This window comes from Xenopus tropicalis, chromosome 4 (genome assembly GCF_000004195.4).
Source record: "Xenopus tropicalis strain Nigerian chromosome 4, UCB_Xtro_10.0, whole genome shotgun sequence".
NCBI lineage: Eukaryota > Metazoa > Chordata > Amphibia > Anura > Pipidae > Xenopus > Xenopus tropicalis.
The window spans coordinates 106805783-106825005 of record NC_030680.2 but is presented as its reverse complement, the minus strand read 5'-3'; the positions used below and the strand labels follow the sequence as shown (position 1 = coordinate 106825005).

Here is a 19223-nt window from a genome sequence, read left to right as displayed (position 1 = left end):
GGTCAAAACCTCCTGCCTGGGTTTTCAAACTAGGAAAACCGGGCAGAAATCACTGAGATTGATGTGGTGATCAGCCAATCGCCGCATTGTAGCCCTGCCCAGTGACATCACTGCCCACCCCCATGACATGACACCTGCAACTTAGAGTGTATGCTCCTCTTCTCTCATACTGTGTTTTTCCTTCAGGCATAGAGCCTATGCCTAAGTACCCTCTAGGTACAAAACGCGTAAGGCTACTGCTGTTGTTGTTTTATATGGATTGAAATAAAACATTAACTTTTATCAAGACTACAAGCTGTCTTTCTAGACTTTATTCACATTTTTCGGATACCAGATGTGCCTGCCTGCTGTTTTGTTCCTGTATATCTGCTTAAAGCAGTCAGCAATTTTTAGTCACACAATTATATTTTTGTTTTATTTAATTTTTAGCCTCACAACTAAAAAACATCCTTCTGCTTTAATAAATGTACCGTTTGTTTAAATGGTATCCTTTAGGATTCCCTAGTTCAAATGTTCTTAAATCTGCCCCACATATGCTATGGCTTTATAAGGTACTGTACTCTATAAGGGAAAATATATTACAACCAATAAAATAGTTAGTTTTGCCTTTGATACTAAGAAGAATACACAAGTGTTTGTGCAAAAAGGAAATTACACAGATGTCAGATATTTTAGTAATAAACTGTTAAAAGTTCTTAGACTGTTTATAAATGATCTTGTGCTGACTGGTCTTAGATAGAGATGGTCAGTTAAGCTGGCCATACACGCACCGATAATGTGTATGGCAAGTCGGCGAGTCGACCGGTATCGCCGATCGGCCAGGTCAAAAAATTTTGATTGGGCGCCATAGAAGGCGCCTGAGCAAAATCTGCCGTCAGGGCTGAATCAGCAGAAGGAGGTAGAAATCCTATTGTTTCTACCTCCTTATCTGCCGTTTCAGCCCTGAAGGTTAGTGACGGGTCTGACGATCTTTTGTGCGACCGATGGTCGCACGAAAGATCGCAGATCGCCACGTGTGTGGCCACCTTTAGTTAAGTTTGTAGCATTGAAATTAAAATCTCCTGTGTGAACTCTTAAATGCATAAATCGTGTCAGGGCACAACTCCCTTCCATGGCCAGATTATTGCAATTTGACCATTTATATGCATGACCAACCAGCGCACAGCTGACTCCTGGTGGCCATTTGGTTGTGTCAGATTGGCCATAAATTGACATATTTAGGTTTTGTTTGGTTTGTCAAGTGGGATGTTCAAGTTAGCGATTGAGGTCTCCGCAGAGGACAGTAGGCTTATTTACAAATGGGTCCACAATTGTGGGTAATCTAAAATGCAAACAATGGAGAGAATATATTGACATAATTTATCAAGGTAATTGTGACCAAACATGGTCTTGCACTTTTACATGTTTGCCAATGCATCTATCCTGCCTCTTTTGGTAAATGGTGCATAACTGTGCTTATTGACATTGGGGAACCCTGGATCCACCTCCACCCAGGACCTTGGGTAGCTCTAGGCATTCCACAGTAAGTTTCTTCAATGGCGTAGCAAGCTTGTACCCACTAAAATGACACTGTTTTAAATGCCTGCTTCTGAAGTGATGCATGTTAAAAATGCATCTGGGTCAAATGGAATTATAGGAGCAATGCAATCTGGGTCAAATGGGTTTATAGGAACACTCTGCATTATGTGTAACAAACCCAAAGCAAAATACATTTGAAATTTTACTTTTCACACTGCATTTGCATTTGTAAATGTCCCTTCAAGTTACTGATCAAACACAAACCAAGATGTTTTAGTGTAGGTGTTTGCTGTAGGCAAGACACATAACTAACAAGCCCTATATAATATTTTATTTGTGTTTCAGCTGACTAAAATGGGAACAGTTCAAATAATCATCATATATTAGAATTTCTTTAACATTATTTTAATCATAAATGTTGTATAATACAGAGTAATGCCATTATTATAATAAGAGTTACATATACATAAAGAAAAGTGTCATTCTTTATTTCCCTGCCCAACAGGCAGATGTGATCATTGCCAGCTCTCACGTCAAGTTTGGAGATGACCCATATACCCTGCAGTATGGTAGATGTGGGGAGCCAGGAAAATATATTCATATGACACCAGACTTCTTGCTAAACGACAGTCTGATTTCAACTTATGGACCTCGAGGTAAAACATCTATATTTAATTTTTATTGGTTTTAAAAACATATAAACCGATTTGAAATTAGAGATTTTTGACGATCTTGAAACACAGAATGCATTTGTTAGCTCAGTTTACTTTTGTTTATCCCTACTACTTTCGAAATCGCAGCTACTCTGCCAGTCTGTTTATGAAACCAGGCCTTGAGCTTAGTTACAGATCATAACAGGCAGCCTAAAGCTGGCCATACACACACCGATATAACATAGATTCAAACGGTTTTCGGAGCTCAGACTGGTTAGGAAATTTTGCTCAGATAATGATAAAATCTGTGCATGTGACAATATCCTTGGGGGACCTACAGTACATTTCCAGGAAGTCACTTTCGTACGATGATGCCAAGAATTTCATGTTCAGAACATCCTCCGATTTGTTATTTTTAGGACGTTACTTTAAGAAGCAAACCTGCAATTAAGATGTCATAGGGGGTGATACCATTGCCTCAAAGTGCACCATGTACAGTATATGGTCTAACAAACAATGAACATGAGATTTTACATGCAACTGACTGCAGGGAAATTGCAGGTACTGCACTTGCCGATGTAAATAAGGCCTTAGGTCTGTTACTTAAGTCAGCTACTGTGCCATTTTGCTTATTCCAATGTGTTTTTTGTCCTGCTTGTGGTTGGTTGGAAACAGACCAAATTGTTTTGCATGCCCTGTCCAGTGGTTTTTGTACTTTTTTTTCAGTTCAAACCCTGTTTGGGATTTAACCTTTGATTAGCATATATATCAGTTACAGACAATAAAACACTGCTGTATCAGCCATTCACCCATAATTCAAAAGAAACATTTTCTACAAATCTCACCCTTTATGACCTTCAAGCTGGACTATCTATGAGAGTGAATAAATATTCTCCCACAGTCTAATGGATCTTGATCATATTTTGGTTTGTTTTTCATAATATATATTATCCAGGATGTTGAGCCTAGAATCATGCTGAACCTGCAAAAATGCTTTTAGTTCTCCCACAGCATTTTATACCAGTCCAACTCTCTAGCTCACTTTTTGTCAAAGAGTTCATTTTCACAGCATTGCCACAAGATAACAGCACATCTGACAAAAGGTGGCATATATATATATATATATATATATATACTGTATATATATATATATATATATATATATATATATATATATATATATATATATATATATATATATATATATATATATATATATATATATATATATATATATATATATATATATATATATATAGGAACAATGTGCATGATATACAAACATTCAGTGTGCAGAACAAATGGATGGATACCATAAAGGGGGCCACACACATGGATTTATTGTGCCAAACACACAGGTGGGTGGGCAATCAGACTGCTTGGCCACATTTCCACACCAAATCTGAGTCTGTATAGCAAGTCTTATATTTTTGTTGATGGTTCTTATTGTTTAATAACTACCACCATTAGCCTGTTTGACATTCTCCTTACTGTACTGGTACAATAAAAAAGCAGATCTGTTGCTTAATAAGTTCTTTAATTATTATTTTGTTCTTATTATTTAGTTTTAATGTGATAATTACTATACTGTGCATGGGATGAACAGGCTGTTTTCTTCCAAGCTGAATTCATGAAATCTTGTATTGAAGATACAATTAAATACTGTATGTATTTTTAGGTAGAGCATTTGTCCACGAATGGGCACATCTACGATGGGGCGTATTTGATGAATACAACTATGAAAAACCTTTTTATATTGCTGGAAATAAGAATATAGAAGCAACAAGGTATTTTATATTTTACTATGACATAGTCACATAGTGAAATTAAGTAAATGCTAAATTATTTTTATCTTATAAATTATTTGAATTGCAGTGCTTTATAAATTTGATAAACATTTAAGATTAAGAATTTTAATGGGAGCTCTAGGTTACTTGCCACTATAGAGGAATGCCTGCGCCATTGAGCTTACGAATTTATATTGGAATTATCCATGCAACCGAGTGCCTTCTGGATGCACAGTCCAACCATTGTGCTATAATGCATTACATTGTAAGTAATGTTGAAAAATAACAGACTGTAAAAGCCTTACTTAAGAAACCAACTGCAACGTGCAAAGTACACAAATGAGGGCACATTGACATTATTCTGAGAGGGTCTTTTGCCCATACACATTCCTTTCAGGCTTGCAGAGAGCCCCTGCCTTCATTAATGCAAGGGATACCTTAGTTTACCATTATCCTGGATTCACCTACTTTATAGCAAAGCCATTGTGCTATTTCCTTCTAACGAACAGTTTGATGCCTAGTATGCAAAGATTTACTTATGTGGCTTTTAAGAAAACTTTTGCAGACACAGCCCCTTGTCTGTGTATTGTGTGTCTTAACACTGTACAACCCCATGATATTCTATATCATTCGACATTATACAGTATATATATATATATATATATATATATATATATATATATATATATACATCAGGAGAGAGCCGGCACTCACGTCAATCGGGTCACTATAGCCTGGGTGCAGGTCCAGGTGAAGAACTAGATACAGCAACGAAGAGATTCGCAGTCACAGAGATTATAGAATTAGTATGGTGTTTACTGAGAAGACTAAGTCTTCTCAATAAACATATTTATATATATATATATATATATATATATATATATATATATATAATGCACAGAAAGATAGGCAATCACATTTAAGTTGACAACTTTGCCTGGGTGCAATCAGCGCTGGATTTCACTATAGGGCGCCCATAGGCTGTCCGCCTTCTCTGCCCCCACCCCCCTCCTGGGTGCTATTTCACAAATATAAAGAAGTGGAGGGATAGTATTCCACTGTATCCCTCCCCAATTCTAGCACTGCTTTAATCTTTGGGATTTGGATGTTTGGGTAGTCAGGGTCATGTAAAAACACTAGGCAAATGTGTACCTGGGCAGTAAACCATAACAACCAATTAGATGATCGCTTTCACTGTTCAACCTGCCGCTGGATGAGAAAAGCTAATTGGTTTCTATGGGTTACTGCCCAGGTTCTAATTTACCCTCTGTTTATAAATGAGCCCCACAGTGATGATTTGAGTGATTATCAGTGATAGTCATGTTGCTATACTGTAACTCTACAGTACAACTTTCTTAAGTTCAGGGAGAGATGACCTACCAGAGTTCCCATAACTAACATAAAATAGAAATCTGTTATAAAGATTAAAAAAAAGCCATAAACTAGCCATGTAATCACAGTTCACAATAATTGCACAATTAGTTTTTTGCCTGGGTTCAGATTTGACTGTGCAGCATAAAAGCTGGAGGGCTCTTTGTTGCATAAATTTACTGCACTCATTATAAAGTTGAAGGCAGCAGGTTCATTTATAACCCATATAAGTGATGTTGTGTTTCCAACAATGACTAAACATTGTTTAACCTTTATTCCCTTCAACAGTAATTTATTCTTTGTATTTATATGTATATCAGTAACTGCTGCTCCGTTACTATTGCTTTCTGCTGTCCAAAGGTCTAACTGCTATTATCTAGCAAAAGTCAATCACGCTGTATATTTAGGGGGGCATTAGGCGTGCAGGTTCAATATGGATTTGAAAATTGTTTTAGATTTGAAAACAATTCTAAAAAATGAAATGAAATGAGTGTTTTCCATCCCTATCTTTGCACCCACCCTTGTTTGAATTCTGGATTTGGACTAAGCTAGAGGAGAATGGCTTCCTTTACTCTAGTCATACTTCTAGAACCCATTGCAAGCATGGATAATAAGTGTATCTGACCATGACCTCTCACCGTTCTTTCTTAGGCATAGCAACAAGTTCATCAGACTAGAAATTGTGAATTGGACCAATGGACAATAAGTGACCTTATGTTGCAGTACTCCCTTCTGCCCTGATAGATCCACAGAACCTTCCTTCTTAGTGCACTGCTATAAATACACACTAGAAGACATTGTCAGTCAATTGTCAACCAAACTAGCCAAAAATGTTTATGTATAGGAATCCTAAGTGGAATCTGCCTGTAATGCCAGGTGGATGTGTTTTTAACTCTATATAGTAAATCATCATTATCACCACATTTATACATCACCAGCTAAATGGGTGTTTTCACTATTGCCATTGCCACTATTTTCTTGTTTAAACTCAAAGTACCATGTTGATCCAGGGACCAGGTGATATAGCAACGGTCTCTTTTCCATTCTAAGGCAAGTAAGCGGCAGCTTTATTTTAGGGTTTTAGCCTTCACGTGTATCATTATAAGCTAGCTATGAATTATTTGATTGCAGATTAGGAGAATTAAGTTTCAGTTATGGCGGCATCATCTTCCGCTGCCGCAGCTGGCAAATTGTTTGCTTTTCTTCCAAAAGCAACTTCTCCAATAATTTTTTATTTATAATGGTCAATCTAATAGAACACAGAGTAAAATCTTTCTTTTCTTTTTTTAGATGCTCTGCTGATATTATTGGTACCCACATTAAACAGTGTCAAGGAAAAACCTGCAAATGCGCCCGTGACCCCCAAACAGGCCTTTATGAAGATGGTTGTGTCTTTGTACCTGACAAGAACCAGGTTCCCAAGGCATCTATCATGTATTTACAGGCACTGCAATCTGTGAGTAAAAAAAATCGTGTGATGAATATTTATCTTGCTGCCCTAGTTCTCTTCCTGCCTTTCTTTTTGTTTCTTTAGTGTAAGGGGGTTCCTCGGGGTTCTGTAGTTGGCCCTTCACTGTTCTCCCTTAACAGGGAAACCTTTTTTTCTCATTTGGCCTTAGATATCACTCATATGCCGATGACACCCTAATATATTTAGACACAACTTCAAATACAGTGAACCTCGCTAAAAGGGAGCTCATCATCTTTCTAACCAAACCTGTCCCTTCACCTGCTTTTACCATTACTACTAAATGGCTTGTGCCCTGTTAATTCAGTACACTGTCTAGGAGTAATTTTTGACCAGATCTAATCCTTTCACGATCATATTAATGCCACTGCAAAACCCTGACATATTTATCTTCACAATATTGCCAAGATGCACCCGTTCTTCCTCAAGCAACTGCTAAAACATCTATAAATGTCCTTTGTAAAAGTTTGCATGCTTTTGGATTTGTGTTAGACGCAGCCTGGACCTGACTGTCAGGAAGCCACCTTTTCAATCTACAGTATTCTTAGTTGCTTTAGTATACAAACAGCTTGGTTAACTACAGCCAAGTAATTTTTGTTCTCAAGTCCCAAAAATAGATTATAAAAAGTAGGAATAGGGCCTCCAAGGCACAAATTCTACTCACACTACTGTCTACAAGTGTATAGCCATGGGCGTCCACAGAAGGGGGCAAGAGGGGGCACTTGCCCCCCCCTGGAAAAGTAGCAAAAAAAACCTTACTTTCTGCACTGTCTCCTCAAGCCCGTTTTTGCTGTGCTCCGATTGGATCTTTCTTCTTGTGGATTCTCCAATCAGAGCACAGCTTCCTTGACAGACAGTAAAATTGACCAATCAGAGCACAGATGCACACAGGGATCGGGAGATTTTGCAAACTGGAAACAAATGAAGACTGAAAAGAAGAATCTGCAGCTGTAACTTTACCTGAGAACCAACTCTCAACTTTTGCTGCAGATTTCATCCCACAGGCACTATACACAGGTACTATACACAGGCACTATACACAGGTACTATACACAGGTACTATACACAGGCACTATACCCAGGTACTATACCCAGGTACTATACCCAGGCACTATACCCAGGTACTATACCCAGGTACTATACCCAGGCACTATACCCAGGCACTATACCCAGGCACTATACCCAGGTACTATACCCAGGTACTATACCCAGGCACTATACCCAGGCACTATACGCAGGCACTATACCCAGGCACTATACCCAGGCACTATACCCAGGCACTATACGCAGGCACTATACCCAGGCACTATACGCAGGCACTATACGCAGGTACTATACGCAGGTACTATACCCAGGCACTATACACAGGCACTATACACAGGTACTATACCCAGGTACTATACCCAGGCACTATACGCAGGCACTATAAACAGGTACTATACCCAGGTACTATACACAGGCACTATACACAGGTACTATACCCAGGTACTATACACAGGCACTATAAACAGGTACTATACCCAGGTACTATACACAGGCACTATACACAGGTACTATACCCAGGTACTATACCCAGGTACTATACACAGGCACTATACACAGGTACTATACCCAGGTACTATACACAGGCCTCTGTTCTGCCTCTATACAGATTTCAAATGGGGGCCAAAAATATTGCTCTGTGAGGCTACAATTTTATTATTATTATAATTTTGTATTACTTATTTTTCCAAGTAGGCCCCTTAACTATTCATATTCCCATCTCTTGTTTAAACCACTACCTGGTTGCTAGGGTAAATTAGACCCTAGCAACCAGATAGCTGCTGAAATACCAAATGGAGAGCTGCTGAACAAAAAGCTAAATAACTGAAAAACCATTAAAAATAAAAGTGAATTTGAATGCGAACTAGCCCTGATCACAAACACAAATGTTTGCAGATCCCCTCACAGAAATGCGCGTATAAATACTTTAACATACTAAACATTTTAGGGTAAAAACAAAAAAGCCCCCCCCGCACTTTTGTACAGTATCCCTGGGAGTCAGTGGGAACGGCAAGAGGTAGTTGGGAGGTTAACTTTTTACGCCAGCAGCGAATCCACTAAGTGTCACATTAGCTGTAGGTCAGTCTGTGTATGGGCCATCTTTAGCCTCCCCTAGTATCATCCTGCAAAAAAAAAATATATATTTATATATATATATATATATATATATATATATTTGTCTGTTGCAGGATGATACTAGCTTACTTGCCCCCCCTTGGAAAATTTTCTGCGGACGCCCATGTGTATAGCCATTGAAATTTCAAAATGTCCATCCAATGATAATCATAATGACACTGGGAAAAGAAGGAAATGACAAGACAACATAAGGATTAATCATGTAGGGAATTTCCACTCCCACGTTTACCTGTACCTTATTTTGCACAACTTTATTGTAGGTTTTAACTGGTTATTCCTACTGATAACAACATATGTTTATGAGCATTGAGCTGTATAGAACACCTTGGGACTACATAATGACAGCTAATATTGCAGTAAAAAACAGACTTGTAGGAGAAGGAAACATATATATATACTTTTCAGGCAAAATGGTTTATCAGTTATAAGTTACCTGATAAGGATTTTTCTTACTTAATTTGGATCCCATTTCCTTATAACTATTGCAAAAAAAATCAAACATGAAATAAACCCAGTGGGATTGTTTTACCCCTGTTATGGATTCATGCAGCATAGTTACCATCAATTTGAATAGTCTAGTAATCCAGACCATGTTTGCTTTCAAACAAGTGACCAGTGACTTAGGTTCCGAGCATTTTGAATAACAGGTCCCATACCTGAAGTAGGTCTAATAATCCAGACCATCAGGCCCAGATTTGTGGCAAGGCCACAAAGGCCCGGGCCTAGGGCAGCACTGGCAGGTGACCAGTGAAAGTTACATTCTGAATGGTTTCTACAGGTTACTGTCCAACTGTGTGCTATAATACATTACATTGTAAGTAATGTTGAACATTGTTGCATCTGTGCATCTGTCTGTACCTCCAACAGTATCTGTATGTATGAAACCATCCATTTTGTTTATGTTCTTTTATTTGAAGGGACTCTAATGGATTTTATATCTCTATCCTCATTCTATATACTCTTCACTCACAAAGAAGTGCATCAGTTGTTTTTTTGGTTTTTTTTTAAACATCACTATTTAAATTTAAACCATACAGTAATAGCTGCTTTTGCTGTTTTCAGGTTACTGAATTCTGTGACAAGAACCATAACACTGAGGCTCCAACATTACAGAACCGGATCTGTAACTCACGTAGCACATGGGACGTCATTATGAACTCCACGGATATAAAGTCCACTCCTCCACAGGCTGACTCTAATCTCCCAGCAGTCCCCTCCTTCTCGCTGCTACAGAGTTCTGAAAGAGTTGTGACTCTGGTGCTTGATGTGTCTGGAAGTATGGCCAGTGTAGGTTTTCCTCTAGTTAACTTATTAACTGCCAAAAGTAATCTGTATGCGCTGCCCCTCGGCCAGGCAGCCTTTGTGCTACATTAGTAGCAGAGCTGAAATTTGCAGAACTACAACCTGCTGATTCATAAACTTTAAGGCATAAAAGTTTTTTTTTGTTACTTTTGTTGTTTTAGAATGAATCCACTTTTGCATTAGCAAACGCATTTAAATAGCTTTAATTCTGTTATAAAAGGGGAAAATACACCCCACTCACTCATAAGTTAATTCATTGGTATTATGTAGAAAAGGTGCATAAACGCATCTAAACTGCCAAAAGTTAATATGAATGTATATTTTTTAAACATGCTTAATTAAACAAATTGAAAGAAAACCTTGATACTCGTACAAACCATTTCCCACCTCCCCTTAGAGTTACACTATGATGCAGCCCCTTTCTCACCTTGCTCCAATGTTTAGTGAATAATTCCCTCAGTGTAATGAGTAAATGAACCCTACCATAACCATTCAGGATACGATTTCTGCCCATCCTGGTTAAGGGGTAACGGGTCACTTGAGATGTTCAGGTTTCCCTGTACCTGGTTCATCACTCCCAACTCTTTCTCACTCACTGCAGATCCCAGTGAATAAATGTTTTATTGTTTTATTAGTTTTTTTACCTAAAGCGCAACATCCCCTGGTCGTACAGGAGAACTTTTCCAGAGTCACTTACATCTACATGTTCTTTAAAATTTAGTAGTTTAAAGTTTTTATGTGCAGGGTAGGTAGGACTGGGAATGGAGACTTGGCCAACAGATTGAAAACGAGGTCTGTGCAAAACTAAAATTTTCACTCATCCCCAACCTACTCACCAGGTAGGGGAGCACTAAGGACCTGAACTATTTTAGAGAAAACTCCAGACTAGGAAAAGATGTAATCAATAATAAGGGAGCAATTTTTATTGACATCTGTAGATACGGAATGTCAGAGATTATTTTTATCACCAAAACATTGGCCATTGTTGCAGGCAGAAAAGCCATTAAAAGAAGTCTGATTTATTTAAACTAAAATGGAATTAAACTGGTCTGGTCTGCATCTGACAACGTTTCTGCTTTGTAATTTTATTTTATTTACCAACATATCATTTTCCCTATTCTCTGCAGGGTAATCGAATTGGGCGGCTGTACCAGGCAGCAGAAGTGTTCGTTATGCAGATCGTTGAGATGGGCTCTTATGTTGGGATTGTGCAGTTCGAAAGCACTGCATCTGTCCGTTCCAGTTTGTTGCAAATAGTTGATGACACTCAGCGGAATCGGCTAAAGTCTCTCCTCCCAAAAACTGCGACTGGAGGAACAAACATTTGTGCAGGAATTCGTGAGGGCATCAAGGTAATGACTCTTTTGGGCATAAAAAGGTTGGGTTATGGTGCTATCATTTTCTGCAATCATCTTTCCTTTAAGGATGCAAATCTAATCTAAAAGTATAATATTTAGAAGACATTTACAAGGAGAAGAAGTAGAAAGTAGAAGTAAAAATCAAGCAAAGGGCACAACTTCAGACTTGTCACTTAATCTTAATCTAGCCAGTGGCCACTCACTGCCTCAATCTGCTTCTATAATTGTGCCTTCTCTGCCCTAGATGTGTGATCATTGTTTTTGTTGAATGGCCCCATCAAGAAGCCTGATATCCCCTGAGATGATTCAAATGAGGCAATCTTTATACTGTAACACTATAGGACAGGGACTTTGGAAAATTTGGAAAATTGGTAGTGCTAAAATATCATGAATTATTTCTAAATGTGCAAAAATCCACACAAATAATCTGCAAAGAAAATGTGCAGAGTATAAGGAGATTTATGCAATGTTCTACATATCTAAAAGTCATTCAGAAGTTTGCAGTGGTGTTTCTATGTACTCCAAATGCTCCAAAGGCCCAGGCCCCCAACCACAGATTGTACACATATCCCCACTCTCCAGCTTGGATTTCTACTGGGAAACTGGTTAGGCCATTGCTAACACTGACATTTCTGGTAGTGCTTGCTACAATGCCCTTTATCTGGTGCTCAAAAACCCCTGTGTTGATTAATACAAAAATACAATTTTAAATTGCAGCAATCTGTAATAAATGCATTTTTAATAACTAGAGTGAAAAATGTAGCAATGATGATATCTGTCAAAATGTTCCAATTCCAAATATAGGTAAACAAAAAATATGATGGATCCTCATACAGCACTGAACTAGTCCTTCTTACAGATGGAGAAGATAATTACGCCACATCTCTTTGTTTTCCTGATGTAACCAATAGTGGATCGATAATTCATGTCATTGCTTTGGGTCCAAATGCAGCCAAGGAACTTGAAACGATTGTAGACATGACAGGTAAAGAGCTAAACTTGTAACAAGAAAGGAATTTATCCTATTATTGCATTTTATAGTATGAAAATAGGGTACCAATTTTGTTACTGTAGAGCAGGATCCCCAACCTTTTTTTACTCATGAGCCACACTCAGATGTAAAAAAGTGTTGGTGAGTCACACAAGCAAGAAAAAAGTTCTTTGGGGATGCCAAATAAGGACTGTGATTGGCTATTTGGTGGCCCCCTGTGGCCTGCTGGCCTGTAAGAAGCTCTGCTTGGAGCAAAACTGCATCTCTGTGCTTCCAAAACTTGTCTCCAAGCCAGAAATGTAAAAATGGCACCTACTTTGAGGCCACTGGGAGCAACATCAAAGCGGGTGGTGAGCAACATGTTGCTTATGAGCCAAGGGTTGGAGATCACTGCTAGTGTAAGTCACATTGAAATATTCCTTTATTATTTTTTCTTTACAGCTTATAATGAGGGCCAATAATGCTTCCTTTTTGCATCCCCTAAGGGGGCCATTTACAAACGGTCGATTTTTTTAGTGCTAAAGTCGCAGGAAAAAGATTTGTGACTTTTCAAAATTTACTTTACAACAAAACTAAAAATCCCAATTCGATAATTTGCCAGCTTAAATTTGTCAAGATCACATAGAAGTCAATGGCAGATGCTCTTCCTTTCCCTGGAGGATCCTGCTTGGCTTCAAAACCTTTTTTTCGGATTTTTTTTTGGATTTTTGCCGCTGTTTTTTGTGAGACAATGAGAAACTAGAAATTAAATAAACGTCTTACGACTTTTTTACAACTTTTTCTAACACTTTTTCTAACACTTTTTCAGTTCAAACGTTATAATAATTGTCAGACCTTTGTGGAAATTAGTTTATTTGCATTTTTAAAAAGAAAAAAAATGAGTAATGTTTTTGTAAATATGCCCTTAAGGGTGTGATTTATCAAAATGTGAGTTTAGAGCTTAATACATATAAAACTTGCCCAAGTTCTATTCATTCCTATGGGATTTTTAGAAGCATATTTATCAAATAGCGAACTCTAACTTTTACCCATAAATCTGCTAAATAAAGTAAGCTAATAAATCTAGACACAATTTCAATCTGCAGAGCAGTCAGATGATATTTTAAATATCAAAATATCAAATACCAAAATGCAAAGATAATTTGAAATCCACAAAATAAAAAGTAAAGAATGCAAAGTCTACTAGGGTTATATACTTTATACTAAGAGGCTTATTTAACAATTTTCAAATTTGTGGATTTTATAGTTTTTTTCAATTGGAATAAACTCAAATGTTTGCTTATTTATTGAGAAATTCAAATGTAAAAAACTTGACTAAATTAATCTGTGAAAAAACTGAAATGCATCAAATTCATATCCGTCATCATTTTCAATGGATCTACAAGCTCTCAAAAGTTTTGCATAGGACAACTTCCCTTGATTTCTACATAAACTCACAAGCTTTTAGATGCCGAAGTTTTACATTCAAGATTTTTTTTTTTTTTTTTAATCTTAATAAATTAAATATCAAACATTCAAGTTTTTTAAACTATAATTTGAATTCATGTGTTTCAAGGCAAAAAAATTCAAATTGGGACAAACATTTGAAGTGGAGTGTTGATAAATCATCCATTTATAGTTAATTTAAAGGAATACTGCCATGGGAAAACATGTTTTTTTCAAAACACATCAGTTAATAGAGCTTCTCCAGCAGAATCCTGCACTGAAATCCGTTTTTCAAAAACACAAACAGATTTTTTCACCTTCTTCATTTCCCAGGGTGCCACAGCCATATGGCCTGTGCTCTGATAAACTTCAATCACACTTTACTGCTGAGCTGCAAGTTGGAGTGATATCACCCCCCATTCCTTTTTCCCCAGCAGCCGATCAGCAGAACAATGGGAAGGTAGCAAGATAGCAGCTCCCAGTAGATATCAGAATAGCACTCAATAGTAAGAAATCCAAGTCTAACTTGGGACTCCTCCAGTTACATGGGAGTAGGAGAAACAATAGGTTACCTGAAAGCAGTTCTAATGTGTAGTGCTGGCTCCTTCTGAAAGCTCAGACTCAGGCACAATGCACTGAGATGGCGCCTACACACCAATATTACAGCTAAAAAAATACATTTGTTGGTTCAGGAATAAAATTTTAAATGCTAGAGTGAATTATTTTCTATGTAAATAGTGTGATTTAGAAATAAAAAGTACACCATAAAAATCATGTCAGAATACCTAAAGATTTTGAATTTTACCTCAAATATTATTCTCTTTTATGAATAAGTGAACAGTAATGTAAAGTATGACACAAGAACAAATGTCATTTCTCAACTACAGGAGGATTACGCTTTCTAGCGACAGATAAAGTAGATGCTCAAGGATTAATTGATGCTTTCATCGGCCTCACAGCTGGAGATGGGGCTACTACCCAGCATGCTATTCAGGTGATAATATTATAGAAATATTATTAAATAAAAGTCATATCAAAACATTGTGAGTTTTTGTAAATATTTACAATAATATTTGTTATCATTACCAGCTGGAGAGCTCTGGCTCAGTTCTTAAGTCAAAGGATTGCTTAACTGGCACTGTCTTTATCGACAAGACAGTGGGGAATGGAACGTTCTTTCTTGTCACATGGGTAAACTTGGTACCAGCCATCACTCTAACAGACCCAAATGGAAAGATATACACATCTAACGATTTTGCCTCCGACGCAACTTCAAAATCTTCTAGACTTGTGATCCCCGGAACAGCTGAGGTAATGAACTCTTCTTTTTGAAATAGGTATTACTGTGCATTTATAAAGTATAAATCTGAGGGAGAGTGAAAACAGAATTAAAAAGCTGGAGGATAATTTACAGTTTACACTCTCCCCAAATTATATTCTTGTGAATTTATACTTATTGTATTATTATTATTGTGCATCATGAGCAATGCTGAGAGATTCTCTATCTAATAGCCCATACCAACAAATCAGCAAACAGTATTTACTGGTCTTGTGCAGGTCTGGACTGGGATTCAAAATATTTTTTTCAGAAAAAAACATATTTTTTCTAATTTTTAGAACTTTTTGTACTGACCACAATAATATTGTTAAAATTACACAACTTTTTCGAGGTTTGCATTAATTTGCACGAAAAAATCATATTTTTTGCAATGACTACGAACATTTCGAAATTCATTCAAGCTTCGGTATCGTGACTTTCCTTGGGCCAGGTTGGAGCTGCAGAGTGCCATTGAGTCCTATGGGAGACTTTCCTTGGGCCAGGTTGGAGCTGCAGAGTGCCATTGAGCCCTATGGGAGACTTTCCTTGGGCCAGGTTGGAGCTGCAGAGTACCATTGAGCCCTATGGGAGGCTTTCCTTGGGCCGGGTTGGAGCTGCAGAGTGCCATTGAGCCCTATGGGAGACTTTCCTTGGGCCAGGTTGGAGCTGCAGAGTACCATTGAGCCCTATGGGAGGCTTTCCTTGGGCCGGGTTGGAGCTGCAGAGTGCCATTGAGCCCTATGGGAGACTTTCCTTGGGCCAGGTTGGAGCTGCAGAGTGCCATTGAGCCCTATGGGAGACTTTCCTTGGGCCAGGTTGGAGCTGCAGAGTGCCATTGAGCCCTATGGGAGGCTTTCCTTGGGCCAGGTTGGAGCTGCAGAGTGCCATTGAGTCCTATGGGAGGCTTTCCTTGGGCCAGGTTGGAGCTGCAGAGTGCCATTGAGCCCTATGGGAGGCTTTCCTTGGGCCAGGTTGGAGCTGCAGAGTGCCATTGAGTCCTATGGGAGGCTTTCCTTGGGCCAGGTTGGAGCTGCAGAGTGCCATTGAGTCCTATGGGAGGCTTCCAAAATCATGCATTGAATTTTCAAAGCCAGAAAGGTTTTTGCGCCGTTTTCGGATCGCAACCACAATATTTTCGTACAACCGCGACACAAATTTTCGTGCAAGTTACGCACATCAGAAATTATTGTGGTTACTACAAATGTTTTTCAGTTGTGCTTTTAATTAGCGAAAATTTGTACTTTTATGAATGGGCCCCTAAAGCTGGCCATACAAGTGGCGATCTGACGATGTTTCGTGCGTCCATCGGTCGCACGAAACATCGTCAGATCCGCAACACAACATTCAGGGCTGAATCGGCAGGTAAGGAGGTAGAAACAATAGGATTTCTACCTCCTTCTGCCGATTCCGCGCTGAAGGGAGATTTTGGTCAGGCGCCTTCTATGGCGCCCGATCAAAATTTTCAAACTGGTCCGATCGCCGAGTCGGCCGATATCAGCAGCTTCCTGCGATATCGGTCAACTCGCCGACATACCATACACGCACCGAATATCGTACGAAACGAGGTTTCGTACGATATTATCGGTGCGTGTATGGCCACCTTAAAGGGACAGTAACACCAAAAAATGAAAGTGTATAAAAGTAATTACTATATAATGTAATGCTGCCCTGTACTGGTACAACTGGTGTGTTTCCCTTAAGGTGGCCATACACGAGCAGATCCGCTCGCTTGGCGATGTCGCCAAGCGAGCGGATCTTCCCCCGATATCCCCACCTACGGGTGGGCGATATCGGGGAGCATTTAGGTAAAAAAAATAATAATCCGATCGTTTGGCCCTGGGGCCAGACGATCGGATTATGTGGGCGGCAATGGGGCAGTCGGATCGGGGACCGCATCAACGAGCCGATGCGGTCCCCGATCCGACCAGATTTTCTAACCTGGCCGATCGAGATCTGGCCAATTTCAGGCCAGATATTGGTCGGCCAGGCCGATCTGCTCTCCCCATACACGGGCCGATTAGCTGCCGAATCGGTCCAAGGGACCGATATCGGCAGCTATAGTCGGCCCGTGTATGGCCACCTTTAGAAAGACTACTATAGTTTATATCAGTGCTGTCCAACTGGCGGCCCGCGGGCCGCATGCGGCCCGTGACCCCCCTCTGTGTGGCCCCCCACCTGTCTGGCTGCTTTGATGGTTTACCTTTGTGTAAGCTTTAAATGGTATCAGTACTGAGATTAACTGCCCCCCTGCATGGTTCTCACCTCAGATTCAGGCTGTAATCCCCCTGTATTGTTTAAACATGTAATCCCCTGTGTTTTTCACACCTTTTAGTTTCTGCATTGTTCACCCCCTGCAGTGTTCACACCTCAGGCTCAGGCTGTAATCACCCACATTGTTTAACTATGTCTTACTATGCTGTTTAACTATGTTTAACTATGCTGCCTGTGTATATGGCACACACAGACAGCATAGGGGAGGCAAAGTATGGCACATAGGCAGTATAGGGCACGAAGGTATGGAACACACAGTCAGCATAGGGTAGGCAGAGTATGGCACACACAGGCAGCATAGGGCATGTAGAGTATGGCACACATAGGCAGCAGAAGGGAGACAGAGTGCTGCCTGTGTGTGCCATACTCTGCCTGCCCTATGCTGCCTGTGAGAGGTGAACCTGGCAGGGGTGTGTTCTGGGAGTTTGTTAGTAGTTGGAAACAGCCATTAAATGGTCCCTAAGGTGTGTAGTTATGTTGCTGGGGGTTGCTGTGCTATCCACAGGGGAGGAGGAGGCATATGGATTTAAGGGTGTGTCTTAATATGACATAATATAATTCTTTCATATATGAATAACTGTGTATATCCGCGCAATGAGGACCACACATTTGGGTTTTTGCTGCACTACCACCATTGTGATAAAATGGGTTTGGTTTGAAGTGGGTGTGGTTCAAAAAAAGGGGAGTGGCCAAAACTGGTTTCCATTAGCGGCCCTCCACCATGTATGCTAGAGAAATTCCGGCCCTCAGCACCGCAGAAGTTGGACAGCACTGGTTTATATAATAAAGCTTCTGTGTAGCCCCGGGGGCAGCCATTTACAGGAGAAAAGGCACAGGTTACTTAGCAGATAACAGATAAAACCCCATTATATTCTACAAAGCTTATCTGTTATCTGCTATGTGCCTATGCCTTTTCTCCTTTTTCCCAGCTTCAATGGCTGCCCCCATGGCTACGCAACAGCTTATTATATATAAACTATAGTAGCGTTTCTGTTGCAAACTTACCAGTTTTACCAGCGCAGGGCAACTGTACATTATATTTTAATTACTTTAAAACACTTTCATTTTTTGGTGTTAATGTTCCTTTAAGTGTCTGAGGCATCTTACAAGTGGCGATCCTGGGGCTGCTGCCTCCGCTTTTACAACTTTAGCATTGGAGCAGGTCCACAGGGGGCTGAATTGCTAGTGCAAAACATGCTATTGTGCTCTCTTCACTAGTAGAGCTGAAATTTTGTTTTTAAAATAAATTTGGCTCTTAAAGTTACAGGGACAGCTTTTTGCCACCCCTGATAACTGCCGCTCACTGCAGCATGAGGCAAGGTTCTTACTTTTCCTCATGGCAGGAGTGACCCTGCATCTTACAACAGGTCCTCTGGCATTTTCCAGAATCCACAGATTGCTAGTCCACCCCGGGTCTTTGTTTGAAATTAAAAATCTTGTTGCTATGGGCTACTGCACCTGGGCAGATTTTACCACATTAATGGGCTACAACAAATGAAAAACAAATTTTCTTATCTTCTTCTTTGTATATAAGACATTACAATACTCAAAAAGTTAAAATAATACTTAGGGATAATTTGCAC

The 19223-nt window shown here is 39.3% G+C and overlaps 1 protein-coding gene across 1 annotated transcript in view; it reads left to right on the top strand.

Moving 5' to 3' along the window:
• Positions 1-19223, top strand: part of clca1.1 (chloride channel accessory 1 gene 1) — a 29774-nt gene that overhangs the window by 5718 nt on the left and 4833 nt on the right. The window contains 8 exon segments of the mRNA NM_001197200.1: positions 2024-2174; positions 3850-3958; positions 6620-6785; positions 10038-10262; positions 11405-11629; positions 12440-12620; positions 14939-15045; positions 15141-15362. Of these exon segments, the coding sequence (NP_001184129.1) occupies positions 2024-2174; positions 3850-3958; positions 6620-6785; positions 10038-10262; positions 11405-11629; positions 12440-12620; positions 14939-15045; positions 15141-15362 (1386 nt within the window).